We start from the raw sequence: 24240 nt of genomic DNA on the forward strand, positions 1-24240 counted from the left end.
GGAGCCAAATACAGGACCATTCTGGAAGAAAACCTGATGGAGTCTGCAAAAGACCTGAGACTGGGACGGAGATTTGTCTTCCAACAAGACAATGATCCAAAACATAAAGCAAAATCTACAATGGAATGGTTCAAAAATAAACATATCCAGGTGTTAGAATGGCCAAGTCAAAGTCCAGACCTGAATCCAATCGAGAATCTGTGGAAAGAACTGAAAACTGCTGTTCACAAATGCTCTCCATCCAACCTCACTGAGCTCGAGCTGTTTTGCAAGGAGGAATGGGAAAAAATGTCAGTCTCTCGGTGTGCAAAACTGATAGAGACATACCCCAAGCGACTTACAGCTGTAATCGCAGCAAAAGGTGGCGCTACAAAGTATTAACTTAAGGGGGCTGAATAATTTTGCACGCCCAATTTTTCAGTTTTTGATTTGTTAAAATAGTTTGAAATATCCAATAAATGTCGTTCCACTTCATGATTGTGTCCCACTTGTTGTTGATTCTTCACAAAAAAATACAGTTTTATATCTTTATGTCTGAAGCCTGAAATGTGGCAAAAGGTCGCAAAGTTCAAGGGGGCCGAATACTTTCGCAAGGCACTGTATATATCCTGAGCTTTCTTATATTTCCTAGATATAGGACAAACACTTCAAAACCTTGTTTCTTATGAGTTATACTTTTTTTGTATTTTTTTGCAATTTATAATTGTGTTATTAAGTGCATTTATGTGGGCTATAGTAGTAAAGGCCAAATTCAATAATTTATCAAATCATTTTCTTATATGTATTTTTTCTATACCTAAAGGGGTCTTAAAATTACAAATCAAATAGTTAAATGATCCATAGTATGACCATCTTAAACAATTCCATCTGTCAGTTTAGACGCCCCCCACCCCTTATGCACTTATGTACTTTTATTTAAGATGTCTATGTTTTTTAGAGGATGATCCACAGTTCAGTGGTCACGCAGTCAAGAACATTAGAGCCATCTGGTGGTTCAATACAGAACACTGCCCAAACTAGTGCAACAATATCAGAATTACTGCTAGACAACAACCAGACATAGTTTTAGAATACTAAACATGCCTTATTTGATTGATGCTTACAAATGCAGAGATCTAATGTAGTAGGCTAGCTCAGTTAGGAAAAATCTATGAGAATATCATTGTATCTAGTTGTGTGGAAAAGCATCACCCCAGTAGGTTGATGGTGCATTAATAAATATGATTGGCTATTTGGTATTCGATATTAGCATTGTTCACGTCATGTCCAAATCATCCGAAAGTATTTCAAATTGATTGTGAAGCAAAAGTCAACAAAGTCACTTGTAGATGATTTGAACAAAACGTTAGCATTTGGAAACAGTCCCAGCGAAACTAAACTAAAGCATAGATTGCTGTCATACCACAGAACAATGAGACAGATATTTCACTGAATGTATAAATGTGAAGCGTCCGCTTGGCTTTTCAACTCACTACAAAATATGGTAGTGAGAGGAAGACCAGTGGCAGACAGTGGGAGAAGATGGAACAAAATGGATTATGGCCGACATTCTGCAAATTTTCTCATTGATGAAACTGTTACTGTTACGAACAGTGTTACGAACAGTGGATTACGTTTTGTAGACTTTACCCTTTGTTAAAATTTCCAATTGCGTTGTTTAAAAGGCGTGGAAAGGCAAATTGAGTTATTGCACAAGCACACATTACACAGTAGGCTAATTTATTCTCATTTGAAATGACAGGCTGTGGTCTATCTTGGTTTAGTTATAAAAATATTTGGTCATGCCTTGTCCATTGACTGGTTACAGGGTAAGGAAACCAACCATTTTGGTAGCTATCCCTTTAATTTCTGTTACGTGCATCTGTCCACGAGATATTAGCAATGTGCCACAGATAAACCATTTATTATCGTAATCTTTGAGTGTACTGTCACTTTAACAGGCCGATGTTCAACGTAAAAACTCAAATCCCCAGAATGCACAGTAGTTTGAGTCCTCGCCAAAAGGGTCATGGTTAGAAGGGATACAGATTTTATCAAATTAACGTCAAAAGTAAACATTTGGGGGATTTTAGCTAACCAATTTCGTAACCTTGATGTAATTATCATAACCGCATACGTTAATTCCCCAAACCTGCTGCGTAACATGGTCTCCTAACCTGTTACGAAAAGTCAAATCTGACAAAAGCCGTATCCTCTCTAGTCAAAACCAACAAAAAGCGGAAACAAAAGAAATCGCAAATTTCTAGAAACAAATTTTGGTGAGCTGGGCAGAGATACAGGCATACAACTGACAGCTTTCACTGTTAACACCATACACCTAACTCAGGAGGGCTGACATGGCTTTGAAAAGAATACAGAAGGTGAGTGTGTCCATTAATTGCATAACGTCGTCATGTTCATAAACGGTTGGTCGATGTCCTGTCACAAAATTCCACGATAGCATACTATAGCTAGCTAGCTCATTTTAGCTTTGGACGTTAGCTTTGTCACAAAATTCCACGATAGCACACTATAGCTAGCTCATTTTAGCTTTGGACGTTAGCTGCGTAGCTATGTAACGTTCGCTAGCTACCTAAACCATTGGCTACTTTGTCAACAATGGTTTAACTTGTCCGTTATTCCGCACCAACGAAATACAAAATTTTCATCGCAGCAATAATGACAATAAAACGTTAGCTAACTGTTAATGTTTTACCTTGTCAGGCTGGCAAATCAAAGCTTGCTAATATTAGTAACGTTAATTACACCTGTTGGCCTACCAGCATAATCATCAGTCAATCAATAACGTTAGCTAACTAAGTTAACTAGTTATCGGTGTAACGTTAGCTAGGTAAGTGAATTGTATCAACGCCATAACTAGCTAGTTACAGTAGCTAGTTAGATACTCGTAAATTAGCTAACCAACTGGTCTGTTAGCTACTCGAACTTGTAAGCTAGTTATGTTGATGTTCTGGTTATTCCTGTCTGTCAATGAATAAAAACGCTTCTGGAATCCTCATCACCACGAGTGGGCTATTGTAGCTATCTTTACTTGTTTTACTTTCATTGTATATTTCAACAGAACATTAACGTTAATGCGCCTTTATATAATTCATGAAATTCAGCAGTAGCTAAATTATGGATATATGGGGGTCAATTCCTAGTTATATATGTAGCTAGCTAGGTACCTTGTTGTTTACTTATTTAACCAGGAAAAAAAACATTGAGACACGGCGTCTCTTTTGCAAGGGAGATCTGGCCAAGAAAGCAGCAGCTGTCAATAAACATTACACCATGTAAAACATACAGCACAACATGTCACCTAGCTAGCTACTTGAATTCGTATAAAGCCATATAGACCACAAGACTGACTTGTCAAAGCAGCTAACATTGTTGGGTAGACAATGCACTATATGTATGGCATTTTCCCCCTGTGCATAATTCATTGTGCTACATTTAATTTTATTTTACAGGAGCTACATGACTTGCAAAGGGACCCTCCTGCTCAATGCTCAGCTGGACCAGTTGGAGAGGACTGTATGTTTCACTACAGCTTTTGTGGCCACCTTAATTAATGCAGAAATACAATTTGATGCATATGGAAATGAAGGGGTATTGACCTCAGTCGATTAATTCCTTTTGGTGCCATTTTGTATTTTATTATTGTCTATAATTATATGATTTGATGTGATCTAATGTCTCTTCTTTCTTTTAGTGTTTCATTGGCAAGCCACAATCATGGGACCTGTAAGCCCTTTTCTAAATTCTCATTGTTTCTAAATCTTTAGTAGACAACGGTGTGTCAACATTGTGTTGATTTCTGATGGAAGCTATTTATTCTGCTTTGGTCCCATTGTTATAAGCTCAACCTTCTTGCACCAAAGGAACACGTGTTAGTCTCCTTGTCTTACTATATAGCCTACTATAACGGAGTTGCTTGGATGTGTGTCACCTCCAGTAAACCCCCATCACACTTCTGTTACTGTAAACAATGACAAGTAAAGGGAGGCTGACTGTGGGCTTTAACATTCTATGGAGTATTGGGTGTCACTTTACGGTTCACAGCACTGTTTTAACAAGGAACCTTTCACCCCTCTTTTAGACTGACAGCCCATATCAGGGAGGAGTGTTCTTCCTCACCATCCACTTCCCAACAGACTATCCCTTCAAACCACCAAAGGTTAGAAACACCTCTTCAGCTCCTGTTACACAATATTCCCCTAGGTGTCGAGTACCCTAAACCACATGCAGTATGTATGCCTGACTTTCTTTTTCTCCATGTATTTTCTTTCCATAGGTAGCCTTCACAACAAAAATCTATCACCCAAACATAAACAGTAATGGTAGCATCTGTCTGGACATCCTGAGGTCACAGTGGTCCCCAGCACTTACAGTTTCAAAAGGTAAGACAAACTGGCTTACATGTGTGGTTTGTAAACCAACTTGTTTTTCTGTGTATCTTTTGTACCCTCATGAAAGTTAGTTGAAAAATGCCTGATTTGTTCTCCAACTGTTAAGCTTGACAATATTGATAATGACTATTATTGCTGGTGTAATTGCGAAATAAACTCATCCTGGTTATCCCTGCCTTTTTGTTCTTCCAGTTTTATTGTCCATATGCTCTTTGCTATGTGACCCAAACCCAGATGACCCCCTAGTCCCAGACATAGCACACATCTACAAGCAGGACAAAGAAAAGTAAGTTTACACGCTCTCTCACACACATGCACACCATTCTTCTTTTAGCAGGAAAAATATATGAACATGACATTCCTTTCATGTGTACAGCATGTAGTCAATTATAGAATAAACATCTCTTCTGAAAGTACATACTCCTCCAAGAATACTATATCTACTGTATAATGATATGGCTGCTTAAAACAGACTGGCTGAATGTAAGATTTGGCTGTAAATGGCTCTAAGTCTTTGTTAAACCTGGTTTACATTTTATTTTGTTTTTACAGGTACAACAGATTAGCAAGAGATTGGACTCAAAAGTATGCAATGTAAAGGACTGAAGTTTGAGACAACGGAAGAGGTTTAAGCAAATTAACTTCATGGACACTTCTGAAAACAGTACTGTTGCCACCCCTCATCCACACTGGTTCAAGAAGAAGTGTTGTATATGGGAAGCACTTTCTATCCCCAAATTAACTGCTTTTATGCTATGAAGTCATTATTTTCCTTTTGTTTGACGTTCCCAATGTTATATAACTTATTATTGAGTTATTTCTGAGATGACCCATACAAAAAACAGACCAATTATGACTCCACCCCCTCCATCTTATAGTTTTTTTTTGCTCCTTTTAGAGATTTTTATTGTGTAGTATAAAGCTATACTGAATCTATTTTTATTATTTTGCATTAAAAAGTTAAACAAAAAAAATAGATCCTGTCTTTATTGTTATTCTAGGGAGACCTATTTATTTTAGATCTGCACAAGTGCCTGGTGGTTTGGGCTAGGATTTTTTTTGATTAGGGCAGTAGAATTCAGAAATTCTTCCCATGTCATTTTGTATTTCACCACTAGATGACAGCATTTACCTCTTCTCACCTACTACACAGGAACATGGCTCAGTTGAATGCAAATTCGAATTAGGGCTATAATCTGGCAGGTTACGCAAATGGATTACATAGTTACCTTGTTTTTCCCAAATCTATAACTCCACAGTTAATAGCATTTAAAAAAAATATATATATATATATACACATTTCAGCTACTCAGGTTTAATTATGACAGTGCGTTCTGACTTTTCAGATGGGATGTCTAGATGGAATAGGGCTTTTGTCAAATTGACGTCAAAAGCAGATTTTTTTGGGGGGGGTTGGTATTTTGGCTAAATGTAATCCTTTTCCTTCAAAGTAATTCTCCACACCTGCTACGTGAAGTAACTTTCTACATTAATTATCCTACTAAAATTCCATTTTGACCAAAGCTGTATCCATCTAGACAACCACTCTAAACCACTCTAGTCCTACGTAAGGATTAAAGTTGACCCTATGAATTTCAACATCTGAATTAAAGCCTAATGATAAGAGATGCATAATATTTGTTCAGTCTCCTTGTATGTATGCTGTGGAATAGCGCTGTAGCCCTACATATAAATGAGAGGAAGCATATTGACTAAATGTTTAAATTTCACGGAGGCAACGCAACTGTCTAAACTGAAATTCTCCATTTTATCTCAGTGTATCAACTCTTACAGAAGTGGTTCTTGTGGGGTGGTGTTGGGCCATTGTGTAGTTTTGTTGTTACTGTATTGTTTCTTAGAACTCAAATGCTTCCTCTGGCCATTCTCTTACAATACGGTTAATTTACTGTATCTCATCGGTGCCATAGAGTGACATGGAATTGAGTCATAAATAAAATACACAAAGTAATGAACTTAAGTAAATGTATTAAACCTAGTCAAATTAATAAAATAAACCTACCTACAGTGCATTTGGAAAGTATTCAGACCCCTTGACTTTCCACACATTTTGTTACATTGTTACAGCCTAATTCTAAAATGTATTTATTTATTTTCCTCAATCTACACCCAATACCCCATAATGACAAATTGAAAACAGGCTTATAGGCATGTTTGCAAATGTATTACAAATAAAAGAACGATACCTTATTTACATAAGTATTCAGACCCTTTGCTATGAGACTTGAAATTGATCTCGGGAGCATCCTGTTTCCATTGATCATCCTTGAGATGTTTCTACAATGTGATTGGAGTCCACCTGTGGTAAATTCAACTGATTGGATATGATTTGGAACGGCACGCACCTGTCTATATAAGGTTCCACAGTTGACAGTGGATGTCAGAGCAAAAACCAAGCCAGGAAGGAATTGTCCGTAGAGCGCCGAGACAGGATTGTGCCGAGGCACATCAATGGGGAAGGGTACCAAAAAATGTAAGGTTCCCAAGAACACGGTGGCTTCCATCATTCTTAAATGGAAGAAGGTTGGAACCACCAAAACTCACCCTAGAGCTGGCTGCCTGGCCAAAATGAGCAATCGGGAGAAGGGCCTTGGTCAGGGAGGTGACCAAGAACCCAATGGTCACTCTGACAGAGCTCCAGAGTTCCTCTGTGGAGACTGGGAGAACCTTCCAGAAGGACAACCATCTCTGCAGCACTCCACCAATCAGGCCTTTAAGGGAGAGTGGCCAGACCCGAAGGCACTTCTCTGTATAAGGCACATGACAGCCCACTTGGAGTTTGCCAAAAGGCACCTAAAGGACTCAAACCAGGAGAAACCAGATTCTCTGGTCTGATGAAACCAAGATTGAACTCTTTAGCCTGAATGCCAAGTGTTACGTCTGGAGGAAACCTGGCACCATCCCTACAGTGAATCGTGGTGGTAGTGGCAACAGCATGCTGTGGGGATGTTTTACAGACTAGTCAGGATCGAGGGAAAGTTGAAAGGAGCAAAGTACATTGCGATCCTTGATGAAAACCTGCTCCAGAGCACGCAGGTCCTCAGACTGGGGTGAAGGTTCACCTTCCAACAGGACAATGACCCTAAACACACAGCCAAGACAACGCAGGAGTGGCTTCGGGACAAGTCTGAAAAATTGTCAAAGACTCCAGCCACCCTAATCATAGACTGTTTTTTCTGCTACTGCATGTCAAGCGGTACTGGAGCACCAAGTCTAGGTCCAAAAGGCTTCTTAACAGCTTCTAACCCCAAACCATAAGACTCCTGAAAAGCTAATTTAAGGGCTACCCAGAGTCCTCTTTTACACTGCTGCTACTCTGTTTATTATCTATGCATGGTCACTTTAACTCTACCTACATGTACATATTACCTCAATTACCTCGACTAACTAGTGCCGCCGCACATTGACTCTGTACTGGTACCCCTTTTATATAGCCTCGCTAATGCTATTTTGCTGCTGCTGTTTAATTATTTGTTACTTTTATTTTCTATTTAATTTGACTTAAATTTTTTCTTAACTTCTTAAAGCATTGTTGGTTAAGGGCTTGTAAGTATGCATTTCACTGGCACATGTGACAAATACAATTTGATTTGATTTGAATGTCCTTGAGTGGCCGAGCCAGAGCCTGGACCGATCAAACATCTCTGGAGAGACCTGAAAATAGCTGTGCAGCGACGTTCCCCAGCCAACCTGACAAAGCTTGAGAAGACCTGCAGAGAAGAATGGGAGAAACTCCCCAAATACAGGTGTGCAAAGCTTGTAGCATCATACCCAAGAAGAATCAAGGCTGTAATTGCTGCCAAAGGTGCTTCAACTAAATACTGAGTAAAGGGTCAGTACCGGTCAAAAGTTTGGACACACCTACTCATTCAAGGGTTTTTCTTTATTTTTACTATTTTCTACAATGTAGGATAATTGTGAATACATCAAAACTATGAAATAACACATATGGAATCATGTAGTAACCAAAAAAGTTTTAAACAAATCAAAATATATATTAAGAACAGCTCAAATAAGCAAAGAGAAATGACAGTCCATCATTGCTTTAAGACATGAAGGTCAGTCAATACAGAAAATGTCAATAACTTTGAACGTTTCTTCAAATGCAATTGCAAAAACCATCAAGTGCTATGATAAAATTGGCTCTCATGAGGACCGCCACAGGAATGGAAGACCCAGCGTTACCTCTGCTGCAGAGGATACATTCATTAGATTTACCAGCCTCAGAAATTGCAGCCCAAATCAATGCTTCACAGAGTTCAAGTAACAGACACATCTCAACATCAACTGTTCAGAGGAGACTGTGTGAATCAGGCCCTCATGGTCGAATTGCTGCAAAGAAACCACGACAATAAGAAGAGACTAGCTTGGGCCAAGAAACATGAGCAATGGACAGTAGACTGGTTGAAATTTGTCCTTTGTTCAGGAGTCCAAATTGGAGATTTTTGGTTCCAACCACCATGTCTTTGTGAGACGAGGTGTTGGTGAACAGACTATCTCTGCATGTGTATTTCCCACCGTAAAGCATGGAGGAGGAGGTGTTATGGCGTGGGGGTGCTTTTCTGGTGACACTGTCTGTCATTTATTTAGAATTCAAGGCACACTTAACTAGCATGGCTACCACAGCATTCTGCAGCAATACGCCATCCCATCTGGCTTGGGCTTAGTGGGACTATCATTTGTTTTTCAACAGGACAATGACCCAACACACCTCTAGGCTGTGTAAAAGCTATTTTACCAAGAAGGATAATGATGGAGTGCTGCATGAGGTGACCTGACCTCTACAATCCCCCGACCTCAACCCAATTGAGATGGTTTGGGATGAGTCGGACCGCAGAGTGAAGGAAAAGCAGCCAGCATATGTGGGAACTCCTTCAAGACTTTTGGAAAAGCATTCCAGGTGAAGCTGGTTGAGAGAATGCCAAGAGTGTCCAAAGCTGTCATCAAGGCTATTTGAAGAATTTCAAATATAAAATAATTTTGTATTTGTTTAACACTTTTTTGGTTACTACATGATTCCATATGTGTTATTTCATAGTTGTGATGTCTTCACTTTTATTCTACAATGTAGAAAATAGTAAAAAGAAAAGAAAAACCCTTGAATGAGTAGGTGTTCTAAAACTTTTGACCGGTAGTGTATGTAAATGTGACATGACCGTTTTAAATTTTTAATAAATGTGGATTTTTTTTTGTTGCTTTGTCATTATGGGGTATTGTGTGTAGATTGATGAGCGAAAAAAACTATTTGTTGGTGTGACCCTGGATACCCATGAATAAAAAAAACAAGAAAATTGTGCCGTTTGGTTAATATAAGAAATATTAAGTATATTTAAAACCAAATACTTTAGAATTTTACTCAAGTAGTATTTTACTAGTTGACTTTCACTTTTACTTGAGTAATTTCCTATCAGGGAACATTACCTTTACTCAAGTATGACAATTGGGTACTTTTTCCACCACTGCCTATGCTTTTCATACATGATAGTCAATAGTGATGATCTGAAAAGGGTTCATTTGGACAAATGATGGGAAGGAATGCAATAAACTACATTTGGGAGGAGTCCCACGTCTTCGAGTTGTGCCTGACACGTGAAACTTTTACTTGTGCTCTAGACTCAGAAAATAAACTGTAGACCAGACTATTTTTAGAGCGGTACTCTATGAGGACATCAGAGGGGGCTCGAGGAAATGGTCGAGGAATAAGTCACTGCGCAACAATGAGTCTGAACACAATCTCGAAGTGATAAATGTAGGGAAGTAGCTTTTACAATCCACAACTTGGTAGTTTACAATTAGTTCGAAACGCAGTGGCCACTGGAAACGTTTCTGCGCAGCGCAATGGCTGCTCAGTGCGACTCTTTGAGCGGATACTTGCAACAGTCCGACCAGGGCTCGAACAGCGAGCGCAGTACCGACTCCCCGGTCGCCGGCTCCGAGGATGACTTGAGCGGACCCCATGCCTTACCAGACCCGGAGTGGACGGAGGAGAGATTTCGAGTGGACCGCAAGAAACTGGAAATCATGTTATTAGGTAGGCCTAAAGAAAAGAAACAGGCATATGGTGCTCTGTGTTGCTACATTTTAAAACTTTGACTACATTTGAAAACATTCCTTTGTTATGGAAATGGGAACTATGCCAACTGTATGCTTCCAAAAACAAATTTTCCCCCTTCATATGGTATTTGCAGTTTTTTTGCCATTATCATTATTTGTCTATATTTTGTGTCTGCCTTGTCCGGGAATGTGTAGGCCTGATGTTACTTTGTCGCTCGTTTACTTGTTTTTGATGTCTTCGGAGACTGTACGGTTCCAGGAATTTTGGCCATAATTTTAAACATTTCTTTGTAGTTTCTTTTGATCACCGAAAGCAAATGACACATTGTGGTTCCCTCTGCTCGGTTGGTATTGAGATGTAATCAATGGCATGTATTTTTCTAGAATGGGCATAGTCTTCTATAGAAAGTTGCCTCAATATTACATTAATTAAAACAAACGTTAGACACGGTACAATTGTTTATTCAAAACTAGTCATTCAATTCTGACTGAAGTCTCGGTCACCTCACCTGCATCTATAATGTTTGTGCCATGGTCAGCAGTTGAGAAGCATGAACACGACTCGACCAATAGGAGTCGCTATGAGCACGTGTTATGGTCATCGCTGAAGTTTTACGTTCTGATACCTCAATAGCTGAAAACACTTCTATCGATGAAACCAAACTATCCTGAAAATATTTCCTGGTCATTGGTAACCTATAACGATGCAAAAGCCCACGTTGTTTATGGTTATTTAACCTAATTAAAAGTGTTTAAGAATACTATTTTGTCTATATCTCATGTAGTCTGTATGCGCAGTACTGTACAAACCTATAGTCAATGATCTGTCTGAGATACAAAGCGTATTTGCATCCACTGTTTTCCAGATGGTGATAAAGTTGTATTCCCATTCGTAGCTACTCCAGCACAATCTCTGTCACCGTCATGTCTGTGAATAGTCAAACGACTGACATAAGTCCCTTGGAATGTAAAGGGTGAGATTCTCATCAGTTATTGCAAAACGCATCTTGTAGAAGAAGAAACCAGCGTTATGTAACTGAAGACTATCAATCCCACAGGAAGACCATGAGTTGCCATCAGCTGGAGAAACAGCCCAACAAGGCCATACAGGGAACATTAACAACAGGAGATAATGAACCCAATGAAAACAACCAATGGAAGCTGAGATATCATGCAAAACAATGGGTTTCCTATTCAGCTTGACAGGAGACAACCCATGTCTTTGTCTCTCTTGACGCTTCTTTCTCATCCTGTTGGATATCTACTCAGTGGGCTACTGATTGATCTACTCTCCCTTGATAATCTTTCCTTTCATTACAGTACTCTTTTGATTATAATAAGTTAACCTCCGATGAATGTTGTTCCGAACTTCTCCTCTGTGTATGCCCAAGATAATCCAGATCTGTGTGGGTGGACATTATTATAAAAATGCCTGTTTAATTGGCGCACATTTATCAAATCTGCTCTGTAGTTGAAGTTGAAGAAAAAACTGTTATAGGTTTTCTGTCTGTCTTTCTCTCTTTCACCCACACTTCCAGCTCCTCATGGTTGTGGCCCCGTTGCTGCTGTGCTACTCTACAGTCCTTAAAGCTCCATGTCATCCCTTCCTTTTCCAGGAAAACAACTTAACCAGAGGCTGTCCCTAAACTGAAGTCTTCTGCACATACTGTGTGTGTGTGTGCCTGCGCGTGTGTGGCAGTGACCATCTCTTTAACATGTTGTTTTCTAGTAGTTTCTATGATCATGGCAGGATTTCTCCATGTTAACATTCAGCCTGTGGCATGAAGTGAATATTACTATTTGTTTCGTCTGTGGTCAGTCGTTGGCCTTTCTCAATTGGGCAAAAGTCTGTTCTCTCCTTGAGTTCCTCCGTGACCCGGTAAACCTATAAGTGGTGGCCATCAAGGAGAGTGTCAATTCATTAATAGAGGAACAGAGGAGTTTGCTCCTCTCCCTCAATTGCCTCTTCCGGGGGAAGATGCTCAGGTGTATCCTACCACGGAAGAGTTTTGAAATCCCCCACACCCCCTTTGAAACAACTGTTGTTTTCTCAGATGAGAAATGCATGCACACATTTAATAAAAGGGTACGTTTATCATTTTATCTATAAAATGTCTAGCTCAACTAGCTCAATATTCTATACCACTTTACACAGGTACTTGGAGATTCCAGTTCTTTAAACGTCATTAGCCTAATGACATTCTAGTGGAGAAGGAGAGTCCAATTTCCTACAAGCGCATTTATTTCCACATTTCCTTTCCTCGCCTCCTCGATTTACCTTTTACCTTTTTCAAAATGATGTGAGGAGAGGAGGGAGTATATGACATGCGGAATTAAGGAAATCCAATTGAGATTCAATTTAATTGAACCCTTATTTTACCAGGTAGGTTGCCTGAGAACACATTCTCATTTACAGCAATGACCTGGCGAATAGTTACAAGGGAGCGGAGGGGGGATGAATGAGCCAATTGGAAGATTCTCCCAGTGGTTCAGAGTGAGTGATCGTTCAACCTCAACCATGAAACAGCATTAGACTTTTTTTTTTAAATCGACTTTCTCTATTCTGGAAGAGTTGAAGGACGTACTCTATCCCATAGGGCTTGCAGACATTTTTTAAGACATTCAGTCTTCATCAATCTTCAGTCTTAAGAGCATCCTTGTGTAGTTGTTTTTTTTAATGCATAATTAACCAATATACCGTATATTTAACTCCAAGCCTGTTTAGGATGCTTTGATTGGTCATTGCGTGTTACCGTCAGCGCTGTAAAATCTGTTTTCATTGGAGGAGAGGACTTTGTTGATGTGGGACTCGGTGTCCTGAAGTGGATACAGCCCAGAGTTTGGCCTATAGTTAAATCATTGTGTGGGAACTTCAGTATATTTTCACTCCAGGTTTTATCAGCTGTGACTGTATCTCTGGCCTCCAATGCTTGGAAACTTGTGTAACCTGCTTTATGCAAAAGGGAAAAGTCCTGCATAAAGCCTTGCTAATGTTAAAAGGTGCTTCAAATAACATTTCCTCCCATCTCAACTTCCACTATTGAGGAAAAGTTTTGGAAGACTTCATTTAGAGTGAAAAAACACCTGTTAGGAAAGTGTGTAAGCTTTTATTTAGTGAAGTAATGAGTCCTATCTGAATAGCCAAATGTAGGCCTCCTCTTGGCTTGCATTGAAGTGTGACTTCTTTCCAAGCCTCCCTATAAAATCCATTAAGCCAATATCCGGATGGTGTTGAAATATACAGTATGACAGATGAGCATCTCTTTCCCATGCACAGTTGAAGTCGGAAGTTTACATACACTTAGGTTGGAGTCATTAAAACTTGTTTTTCAACCACTCCACAAATGTCTTGTTAGCAAACTATAGTTTTGGCAAGTCGGTTAGGACATTACTTTGTGCATGACACAAGTCATTTTCCAACAATTGTTTACAGACAGAATATTTCACTTATAATTCACAGTATCACCATTCCAGTTGGTCAGACGTTTACATACACTAAGTTGACTGTGCCTTTTAAACAGCTTGGAAAATAACAGAAAATTATGTCATGGCTTTAGAAGCTTCTGATAGGCTAATTGACATAATTTGAGTCAATTGGAGGTGTACCTGTGGATGTATTTCAAGGCCTACCTTCAATCTCAGTGTCTCTTCACTTGACATCATGGGAAAATCAAAAGAAAACAGCCAAGACATCAGAATTATTTTTGTAGACCTCCACAAGTCTGTTTCATCCTTGGGAGCAATTCCCAACGCCTGAAGGTACCCCGTTCAAGTATAAATACCATGGGACCACGCAGCCGTCATACCACTCAGGAAGGAGATGCGTTCTGTCTCCTTGAGATGAATGTACTTTTCTGCAAAAAGTGCAAATCAATCCCAGAACAACAGCAAAGGACCTTGTGAAGATGCTGGAGGAAACGGGTACAAAAGTATCTGTATCCACAGTAAAATGGCCATAATGACCATCGTTATGTTTGGAGGAAAAAGGGGGAGGCTTGCAAGCTGAGGAACACCATCCCAACCGTGAATCACGGGGTGGGGGGGGGGGGGGAGCATCATCATGTTGTGGGGGTGCTTTGCTGCAGGAGGGACTGGTGCACTTCACAGAATAGATGGCATCATGAGGGTGGAAAATTATGTGGATTTTTTGAAGCAACATCTCAAGACAATTGAAGTTAAAGCTTGGTCGCAAATGGGTCTTCCAAATGGACAATGGTCCCAAGCATACTTCCAAAGTTGTGGCAAAATGGCTTAAGGACAACAAAGTCAAGGTATTGGAGTGGCCATCACAAAGCCCTGACCTCAATCCTATAGAAAATTTGTGGGCAGAACTGAAAAAGCATTTGCGAGCAAGTAGGCCTACAAACCTGACTCAGTTACACCAGCTCTGTCAGGAGGAATGGGCCAAAATTCACCCAACTTATTGTGGGAAGCTTGTGGAAGGCTACCCAAAACGTTTGACCCAAGTTAAACAATTTAAAGGCAATTCTACCAAATACTAATTGAGTGTATGTAAACTTCTGACCCACTGAGAATGTGATGAAAGAAATGAAAGCTGAAATAAATAATTCCCTCTACTATTATTCTGACATTTCACATTCTTAAAATAAAGTGGTGATTCTAACTGACCTAAGACAGGGAATCTTTACTAGGGTTAAATGTCAGGAATTGTGAAAACTGAGTTTAAATGTATTTGGCTAAGGTGTACTGTATGTAAACTTCCATCTTCAACTGTATGTCAATATTCGCCAACACTCACACAGATCTGTTCTATCGGTCAAAGGTCTGTTTTTACTATCAGACACATTATCTCCTATGACGTGTACTATAAGTGGGGCTGAGGATACAATGGCTTTTACAGTGTCCTCTGTTTTGTCTGTTTCCCCTGCCGTTTGTTTTTGAGGCTTTGAGCTGAAGAAAATGTGTAAGATTTGAAGTTGGAGGAGAAAAGGGTTGTTGTACATTAGAAACGTCATGATGACTCCACCGTGCATCACCACATTAGAAGGCTATATCCACTAACACTCACTTTGTTTAGCACAGTTCCTTTCTGGAGCAATATGGAAATAATGAGCTGAATAGAAATGCTAATACAAGCCCCCCCGTGCATTGCCTCCGTTGCAGATTATCACAATTTGTTTTGGTGCCCTACTTCTAAATTAAATGACATGGTCAAATTGAAATGTCTTGAATTGGCAGTCAATGGATAACCAGTTTTAAGTCAGTTAATGATTTTAAGTCTGTAAATGTTTGCAAAAAATATCTCAGTAACTGTCTGCATACCTCAAGTTCTTGTGTGTTGTTGGTGCAGGAGGAAAACTTGAATTAAGTGTAAACTTCTTTATGGTTCTCTGGCCACATAAACTACCAATCTCATTAAAATTATTTTTTTTATTAACTAAAGTGTGGGAAAACATTTCCTCTTAGTCATATATTCCAAATCAAATGTGTGTGAATATGTCCATGTATGTGTAGTTTCCATAGTTACAAGCAAGGTAAACGTGTATTTGGCATGTGTTTTGGAGACTCTCAATTGGCCTTTGTTTATTGGGGTTACCTTTTTCCTAACAACATTTTATTGTTAATTTGAAGTTAAGTGAAATCTTTGTATAGACTTCTGGTGGCCTACAGTATACAGACTGTATGTTAGCTGACTAATTACACCCCCCCCACCCCCCCCCCCCTCTGTAATTAAATCATTTTCTTCATTGTAAAATTTTGTTTCCCCCCACAAAACCTCTACCTGACAATTATTGGGTAGCTGTATCTTAGCCTTGAGGAATAAAAGCGCTCCTCGAAAACAAATGGTAAACGTGCAGATTTGCTGCTACCTTGTAGCCTACAGGTTTACTTCAGTATTCTCATGCATCCTAAACAAACGGCATTTGCTAACCGTACAATGTCACCAAGTAGGCTATGCCTTCCAACATTATACACTCTGTCCCCCAGTAGGGATGGAACTGAGTACATTGAAGGCAATGTAAAACTGATCCTGTATGGAAAGAAGCACAAACTGGGTCAAAAAGCAGAAAAAGGGTCTTCTCTCTGCGGCACGTCCACATTCTGTCCTGAAATAGTGTATGGGTATAGGCCCCCATCCTCGTCTTCCTCCTGGGTGCTGAGTAAGAGCTTCAGACAGGAAGTGAGTGTTGTGTGGGGGAATGTGCTGCAGCCACCACTCTCTACTGTAGGAGAACACAGGACTGTTTCAACCTCCAGAACCACATACTGTTAGACCTTGAAAGGGTTCATATCCACAGTCCATAGTCATACTATTAAACTAATGGGTTGTTTTAAGTGGTGTTTACTGAGGACATTACAGGGACTCATCATGGGGGAGCTCAAAGTATGTAAAGTATGTGGTGTAAACCTGAATATACTTCGGTATAATGTTACTCAAATGTTTTTTTCAATTGGAGCTTTAACATCACTCTATACTCTGCTCCTCAACATCATGGCAAGCATACATTATGCCAAAACAGTATGTGATAAAGTGTTTGTGCCTTTTGTATACTGTAGCTCCTCTCTCTGTATCCTCTATCTCTCCTCTCTGTATACTGTAGCTCTCCTCTCTGTATACTGTAGCTCCTCTCTCTGTATCCTCTATCTCTCCTCTCTGTATACTGTAGCTCTCCTCTCTGTATACTGTAGCTCTCCTCTCTGTATCCTCTAGCTCTCCTCTCTGTATACTGTAGCTCCCCTCTCTGTATACTGTAGCTCTCCTCTCTGTATACTGTAGCTCCCCTCTCTGTATACTGTAGCTCCCCTCTCTGTATACTGTAGCTCTCCTCTCTGTATACTGTAGCTCCCCTCTCTGTGTCCTGTAGCTCCCCTCTCTGTGTCCTGTAGCTCCCCTCTCTGTATCCTGTAGCTCTCCTCTCTGTATCCTGTAGCTCTCCTCTCTGTATCCTCTAGCTCTCCTCTCTGTATACTGTAGCTCCGTCTCTCTGTATACTGTAGCTCTCCTCTCTGTATACTGTAGCTCCCCTCTCTGTATACTGTAGCTCCCCTCTCTGTGTCCTGTAGCTCCCCTCTCTGTGTCCTGTAGCTCCCCTCTCTGTGTCCTGTAGCTCCCCTCTCTGTATCCTGTAGCTCTCCTCTCTGTATCCTGTAGCTCTCCTCTCTGTATCCTGTAGCTCTCCTCTCTGTATCCTCTAGCTCTCCTCTCTGTATACTGTAGCTCTCCTCTCTGTATACTGTAGCTCCCCTCTCTGTATACTGTAGCTCCCCTCTCTGTATACTGTAGCTCCCCTCTCTGTATACTGTAGCTCCCCTCTCTGTATACTGTAGCTCCTCTCTCTGTGTCCTCCATCTCTCCTCTCTGTATACTGTAGCTCTCCTCTCTGTATACTGTAGCTCTCCTCTCTGTATACTGTAGCTCTCCTCTGTATACTGTAGCTCCCCTCTATGTATACTCTAGCTCTCCTCTGTATACTGTAGCTCCCCTCTATGTATCCTCTAGCTCTCCTCTGTATACTGTAGCTCTCCTCTCTGTATCCTCTAGCTCTCCTCTCTGTATCCTCTAGCTCTCCTCTCTGTATACTGTAGCTCTCCTCTCTGTATCCTCTAGCTCTCCTCTCTGTATACTGTAGCTCTCCTCTCTGTATACTGTAGCTCTCCTCTCTGTATACTGTAACTCCTCTCTCTGTATCCTCTAGCTCTCCTCTCTGTATCCTCTAGCTCTCCTCTCTGTATACTGTAGTTCTCCTCTCTGTATCCTCTAGCTCTCCTCTCTGTATACTGTAGTTCTCCTCTCTGCATCCTCTAGCTCTCCTCTCTGTATACTGTAGCTCCCCTCTCTGTATACTGTAGCTCCCCTCTCTGTATACTGTAGCTCTCCTTTCTGTATACTGTAGCTCCTCTCTCTGTATACTGTAGCTCCTCTCTCTGTATACTGTAGCTCCTCTCTCTTCCAACCTTTTCTGAAACATGCTGATACAATTTAACAATTATATTGAACTTTGCTTACACATTGAATTCCTTTATCCCAAGCATGATGAAGTGTTCAGGAGCTCTAATATAATTGAGGTATTTTCTTGTGGAAAAACCTGCATGTCATTACTCGAAAATAAAACCTGGAATCATGTTTCAACGGTCCGACTTGACTCGAGCTCTCTGACCCATTTCTCTGCTTCTGAAACTGTGAAATTAATACTTTTTTTTTTTTTAATAATATTTTTTTACTTCACTTAGAGCTCTTTTTCTTCTGCACCTTTAAAGTGCAGATTTACATTCTGGCTGGTTTGCGGCTGCTATAATTGTACTTTTTTTGAACTACCACTCTCTCCCCTTTGAGTGCTGTGTTTATCTTAAAAGGACCTCGCTTCGTGGTTAGTTGTTCTTTCACTTCATTCAACATTTAGTACAATCTGCTTTTTCTCCACATGCCCTGATTGGAGAGAGTGCTCTTGGTTGGTGGACCTGGTCCTGGCTGTTGCTAGAATATTATTCAATGGGATCAAGGAAAAAGGAAAGAAAGGGAACAGAAACGTTATGTTTAGTTTGATGGAGAGGGCTGAACGGTGGTCATTTCAAAAAGGCCCTAATTGAGTTACTTTGTTGATTTGGATGTGTCTGTGTGGACTGTGGATGCCGTTCGTCAAAGTCATCAAGGAATGAATTCCCACACATTCAGATAACAAACACAACAAAAGTGTAATGAAAGCTGGTTATTTATGTGAGTGAATTTGGTATATGAAATCTACTGTCGGCTATTAGCTGTGTTTAGGGTACTATGTCTCCGTCTGTTTTAGTGAAACCGACTTCTCCAGCCCCTCTGGAGTAGGTGCTTACGCTACATACCAGGTACAAGGGGAATGCTTAGGTTGTGAAATGTTTCTGGCAAGTTTGCAACAACTCACCCCCAATTCACCAATGGGGGGAGATGGGTAGTCGCCCGCAATGTGATAAAGCATCATTCCTGCACCTCATTCTAATGCCTCTACTTAGCAATTAAACCAACAGACTAGACTGACTCAGTGGTTGTAAATTAGTTTGTCTGGGTCTCCTATTCGTTTGTTATTTGACTTGTATTTTTAGTTAGAAAAAGGACCAATTTGTTAAGTGTGTTTTATACTTAACTGTTTATGTGGTATGTCTTAAACTGTCTAGTGTTTTATGGATTGTGAGTTGTGTAAGCTTTCTGTATCATATTTTATTTTCTAGGGCCGTATCCACAAATCATCTCAGAGTAGGAGTACTGTTCTAGGATCAGTTTTGCCTTTTAGATCATAATGAGTAAGATGGTATGGACAGATCCTAGATTAGCATTCCTACCCTGAGGCGCTTTGTGAATACGGGCCCAGTACTGGCAGTCTGTCAACTCCACTGCAACATTACACATCTGGGAGTTTGTTTATTCATTTATTATTTCACAGTTGCCTGGCAACTGCACATGCCTTCTTCTCCTGTGAAAGAAGTCATTCGGAGATGACAGCAGCCTGTGTTCTGGACAGCAACACAAGAATAAGGGTTGTTTGAGCTGTTGCCTTTCTAACAGCTGTTACCTTTCTTACAAAGTGCATAAGTGATTACGAATTTAAGAGGTCCCACAAAAGCAGACTAAATAACAAATATGGAGGGCTTAAAAGAGATTGGCATGGCCATGGATGTAATGGTTTTTCTCTGAGTCTCTCCAACATTTGGCCAGCAGCAGTGACCGGAGGTTGTTGACAACTTGTCTGGCTGTAGCTACTACTTCCTGGGTCCTTCCGTCCTTACTGATTTAGATACGATTGTGTGGATAGTGCGGGAGTCGAGAGCTACTCAGGAACTGAAGTTTAGTTAATGGATGCTAACCTGTGTGATGGTTTGCCAGAGGACCACATAGAGGAAGACTCAATAGTGCTCTGTCCGTATCTGTTTTCTCAAGTGCTGCCAGCAACTTGTCTGTTGGAAGGTGATATACTGGATGGAAACATCACAGCTTTCATCCTGCTCATTTAGAGTTGATTTATTTAAACAGGCTTGTCAATGAAAAATAATGTTTTTGGCAGAAATCGTTAGTGTTAAACACATCCTTCTGTTTATCGTCTAAACATTCCAGTGGTCCTCTCTTATAGAGCTAGATCAATCTTAATGCCGCCCACTGTCATACCATTTCTCAGAGAGATTGATGGGGATGGCAAGATTCAAGAGGCAAAGTATTGCGTGCAGCACAGTTCTAAATGGTGAATGATTTCACCAAACTTGTCTTAAGCAATAACTCAAGTGGTGCGTGCGCGGTTTGGGCATGCATGCAGATGGTGTGTGTGTGTTTTTTAAAGACTCCCCCGTGTGTACTGTCATTTCCATGTTGAATCAGCTGAGAGGTGCTGACGCTCATAGTGTTCTGCTTGAGAGCATCTGGTGGGTGGAGAAACATGGTAAGAACATCCTGCTCTCGCTATATTCCACTCCATTCTATCTGGGAGTGGTAGTAGTTCATTCAGACTTGTCCTAAGTGGCTATTTCACACAGCTGGTCTAAGGACTTAAAGCCAGCTAACTTTCACAAGTACATGCAAGAGTGTTTGGACAGACATTTTGGAAACCTGAAATTTGGACAGCGGTTCAAAACAAAAACAATTTGGCTACAGCTTTAGGCAGTTCCACCTCTGTCTTTATATGCTGACAGTGATTTCCTTGTCTCTGTGATATATTGTCTGTTGGTAATTTAACCACCATAAGCATTTATCTTGTATTAATTTACAACGGTCCTTCTCTTTTCTCGTTTTAAACCAGTGATTACTGGTTACCGTTTTAAACCAGTGATTACTGGTCAGAGTATATTTTCCTGTTTGTGTCAGAGCAAAGATAGTTTTATGTGTTCTGCTTTAGTTCTAATGTCCATAAACATACTGTGAGTACCAAAGCCTTGCTCTAGAGTCTACACCCCAATGTCCTAAGAGCTCTGTGCTTAAGTCACTCTGTTACTGCTGCCCCACCAGGATTTGTCACGCCAGGCATTGTGATTTAGATGGTGCCTTTGGGTTTTCCTCACTTTTCATGCTCCAAAAAACTCCAACCATCATCCTTAGATTTGTTTGCGCTGTTTTAAACTTTTTTTGTACATAATAAGGTTCTAGACATCAGAAGAGCGATTACTCACCTCGAACTGGACAAGGATTTTATTTTCTTTAATAAGTCGTACGCGAAGGATATACTGCTCATCCCGGACCAGGCCCAAATCTTGGTCATTCGCATGCAGAGGAGACGCCGTTGCAGAGGTCGTAGAGCCAGATGCCTGGCAAGACTGTCGCTGAGTCGATAATTGGCCTTTACCCTCCGTTCTGCAGTGTGATCTCTAATATTAATAAAGTCTTGAGGTTTTGCCCACCTGAGTTAGAATACTTCATCATAAGTTGTAGACCACACTATCTAACGAGAGAGTTTTCATCTATATTCTTCATAGCTGTCTATTTATCACAGGAAGTGGTTCGATGAAGCGTATGCTAAGCTACAGAACTTTTTCGCTAGCACAGACTGGAATATGTTCTGGGATTCATCCAATGGCATTGAGGAGTATACCACACTGGCTTTATTAATAAGTGCATCGACGACGTCATACCCACAGTGACTGTACACACAGTACATATCCCAACCACTAGCCATGGATTGCAGACAACATCCGCGATGAGCTAAAGGCTAAAGCTTCCGCTTTCAAGGAGCAGGACACTAATCGGACGCTTATAAGAAATCCCACTACACCCTCGGACAAACCATCAAACAGGCAAAGCATCAATACGGGACTAAGATTGAATCCTACTACATTGGCTCTGACTCTCATCCGTATTGGCAGGGCTTGCAAACTATCACTGATTACAAAGGGAAACCAAGCCGTGAGCTGCCCAGTGACTTAAGCCAACCAGACAAGTGAAATGCCTTCTATGCTCACTTCGAGACAAGCAACACTGAACTATGCATGAGAGCACCAGCTGTTCTGGACGACTGTGTGATAACTTTCTCCATAGTCGATATGAGTAAGACCTTTAACTTCCTTAGCATTCACAAGGCCGCAGGGCCAAACGGATTACCAGGACCGGTACTCAGAGCATGCTCTAACCAGCTGGCAAGTGACTTCACTGACATTTTCAACCTCTCCCTGACCCAGTCTGCAATACCTACATGTTTCAATCAGACCACCATAGTCCCTGTGCCCAAGAATGCCAAGGTAACCTGTCTAAATGACTACTGCCCCATAGCACTCACATCTGTTGCCATGAAATGCTTGGAAAGGCTGGTCATGGCTCACATCAACACCATCATCCCAGAAATCCTGGACCCATTCCAATTTGCATACCACCCCAACAGATCTACAGATGACACAATTTCTATTGCAGTCCACAATGCCTTTTCCCACCTGGACAAAAGGAACACCTACATAAGAATGCTGTTCATTGACTACAGCTCAACGTTCAACACCATAGTGATGAGCTTGGAGGGCACTAAGGACCCTGGGACTGAACACCTCCCTCTGCAACTGGATCCTGGACTCCCAGGTGGTGAGGGTAGGCAACAGCACATCCACCACGCTGACCCTCAACAGAGGCGCCCCTCTGGGTTGCGTGCTCAGTTCCCTTCTGTACTCCCTGTTCACCCACTACTGCGTGGCCACGCACGACTCCAACACCATCATTAAGTTTGCAGAGAACATGACTGTGGTAGGCCGATGGACGATGAGACAGCCTACAGGGAGGAGGTCAGACACCTGGCAGTGAGGTGCCAGGACATCAACCTCTCCATCAATGTGAGCAGGACAAAGGAGCTGATCGTGGACTATAGGAAAAGGAGGGCCAAACTGGCCCCTATTAACGTTGATGTGGCTGAAGTGGAGCGGGTTGAGAATTTCAAGGTCCTTGGTGTCCACATCACTAACGAACTATCATGGTCCAAACATACCAAGACGAGGGCACGACAGCACCTTTTCCCCCTCAGGAGACTGAAAAGATTTGGCAAGGGTCCCCAGATCCTCAAAATTCTACAGCTGCACCATTAAGAGGATCCTGATTGGTTGCATCACCGCCTGGTATGGCAACTGCTCGGCATCTGACCGTATGGCGCTACAGAGGATAATTTGTTTTTGATTTCATTATATGTCGAATGAGGCCATCATTCTACAGCTCCAACACCATTTACTTGTTTTGGAGGGTAAGAGGAATGTAATCATCTCTCGCTCTGTACACATAATCAAATCACATTTTATTGATCACATACACATGGTTAGCAGATGTTATTGCAAATGTAGCGAAATGCTTATGCTTCTAGATCCGACAGTGCAGCAGTATCTAACAGGTATAGAATAGATAGTGCAGTATATACAAATGAGATAAGTAATGTGAGATATGAAAACATTCTTAAAGTGCCATTATTAAAGTGACAGGTGTTCCATTTATTGAAGTGGCCAATGATATCAAGTCTGTAGGTAGGCAGCCGCCTCTCTGTGCCACAATCTGATGGCCTTGAGATTGAAACACAGCTTCTACCTCTCTGTCCCAGCTTTGATGCACCTGTACTGACCTCGCCTTCTGGATGGAAGTGGGGTGAACAGGCAGTGGCTCGGGTGGTTATTGTCCTTGATGATCTTTTTTGCCTTCCTGTGACATTGGGTGTTGCAGGTATCCTGGAGGGCAGGTAGTTTGCCCCTGGTGATGCCTTGTGTAGACCACCCTCTGGAGAGCCCTGCAGTTGTGGGCGGTGCAGTTGCCGTACCAGGCGGTGATACAGCCAACAGGATGCTCTCGATTCTGCACCTGTAAAAGTTTGTGAGGGTTTTCGGTGACAAGACAAATTTTTGCAGC

The 24240-nt window shown here is 41.1% G+C and overlaps 2 protein-coding genes across 24 annotated transcripts in view; both read left to right on the plus strand.

Moving 5' to 3' along the window:
- Positions 1-1971: 1971 nt before the first annotated feature.
- LOC110529711 (ubiquitin-conjugating enzyme E2 D4) lies at positions 1972-6603 on the plus strand. Its single transcript, XM_021612173.3, has 7 exons — positions 1972-2360; positions 3453-3516; positions 3695-3726; positions 4082-4159; positions 4277-4382; positions 4584-4677; positions 4944-6603. The coding sequence occupies exons 1-7, from the start codon at positions 2337-2339 to the stop codon at positions 4987-4989; spliced, it is 444 nt and encodes a 147-aa protein (XP_021467848.1). The 5' UTR covers positions 1972-2336; the 3' UTR covers positions 4990-6603.
- Positions 6604-9867: 3264 nt separating this feature from the next.
- LOC110529720 (protein bicaudal C homolog 1) overlaps positions 9868-24240 on the plus strand; it is a 73312-nt gene continuing 58939 nt past the window's right edge. For 14 of the 23 annotated variants that reach the window (XM_021612224.3, XM_090241365.1, XM_090241372.1 and 11 more), the window contains exon 1: positions 9868-10440. In XM_021612224.3, coding sequence (XP_021467899.1) covers positions 10248-10440 — 193 coding nt within the window. In that variant the 5' untranslated portion in view covers positions 9868-10247. The remainder of the gene's footprint in view (positions 10441-24240) is intronic. The other 9 variants (XM_090241361.1, XM_090241368.1, XM_090241383.1 and 6 more) reach the window with 1 other exon arrangement.

This window comes from Oncorhynchus mykiss, chromosome 1 (genome assembly GCF_057628025.1).
Source record: "Oncorhynchus mykiss isolate SJ-2025 chromosome 1, ASM5762802v1, whole genome shotgun sequence".
NCBI classification, from domain to species: domain Eukaryota; kingdom Metazoa; phylum Chordata; class Actinopteri; order Salmoniformes; family Salmonidae; genus Oncorhynchus; species Oncorhynchus mykiss.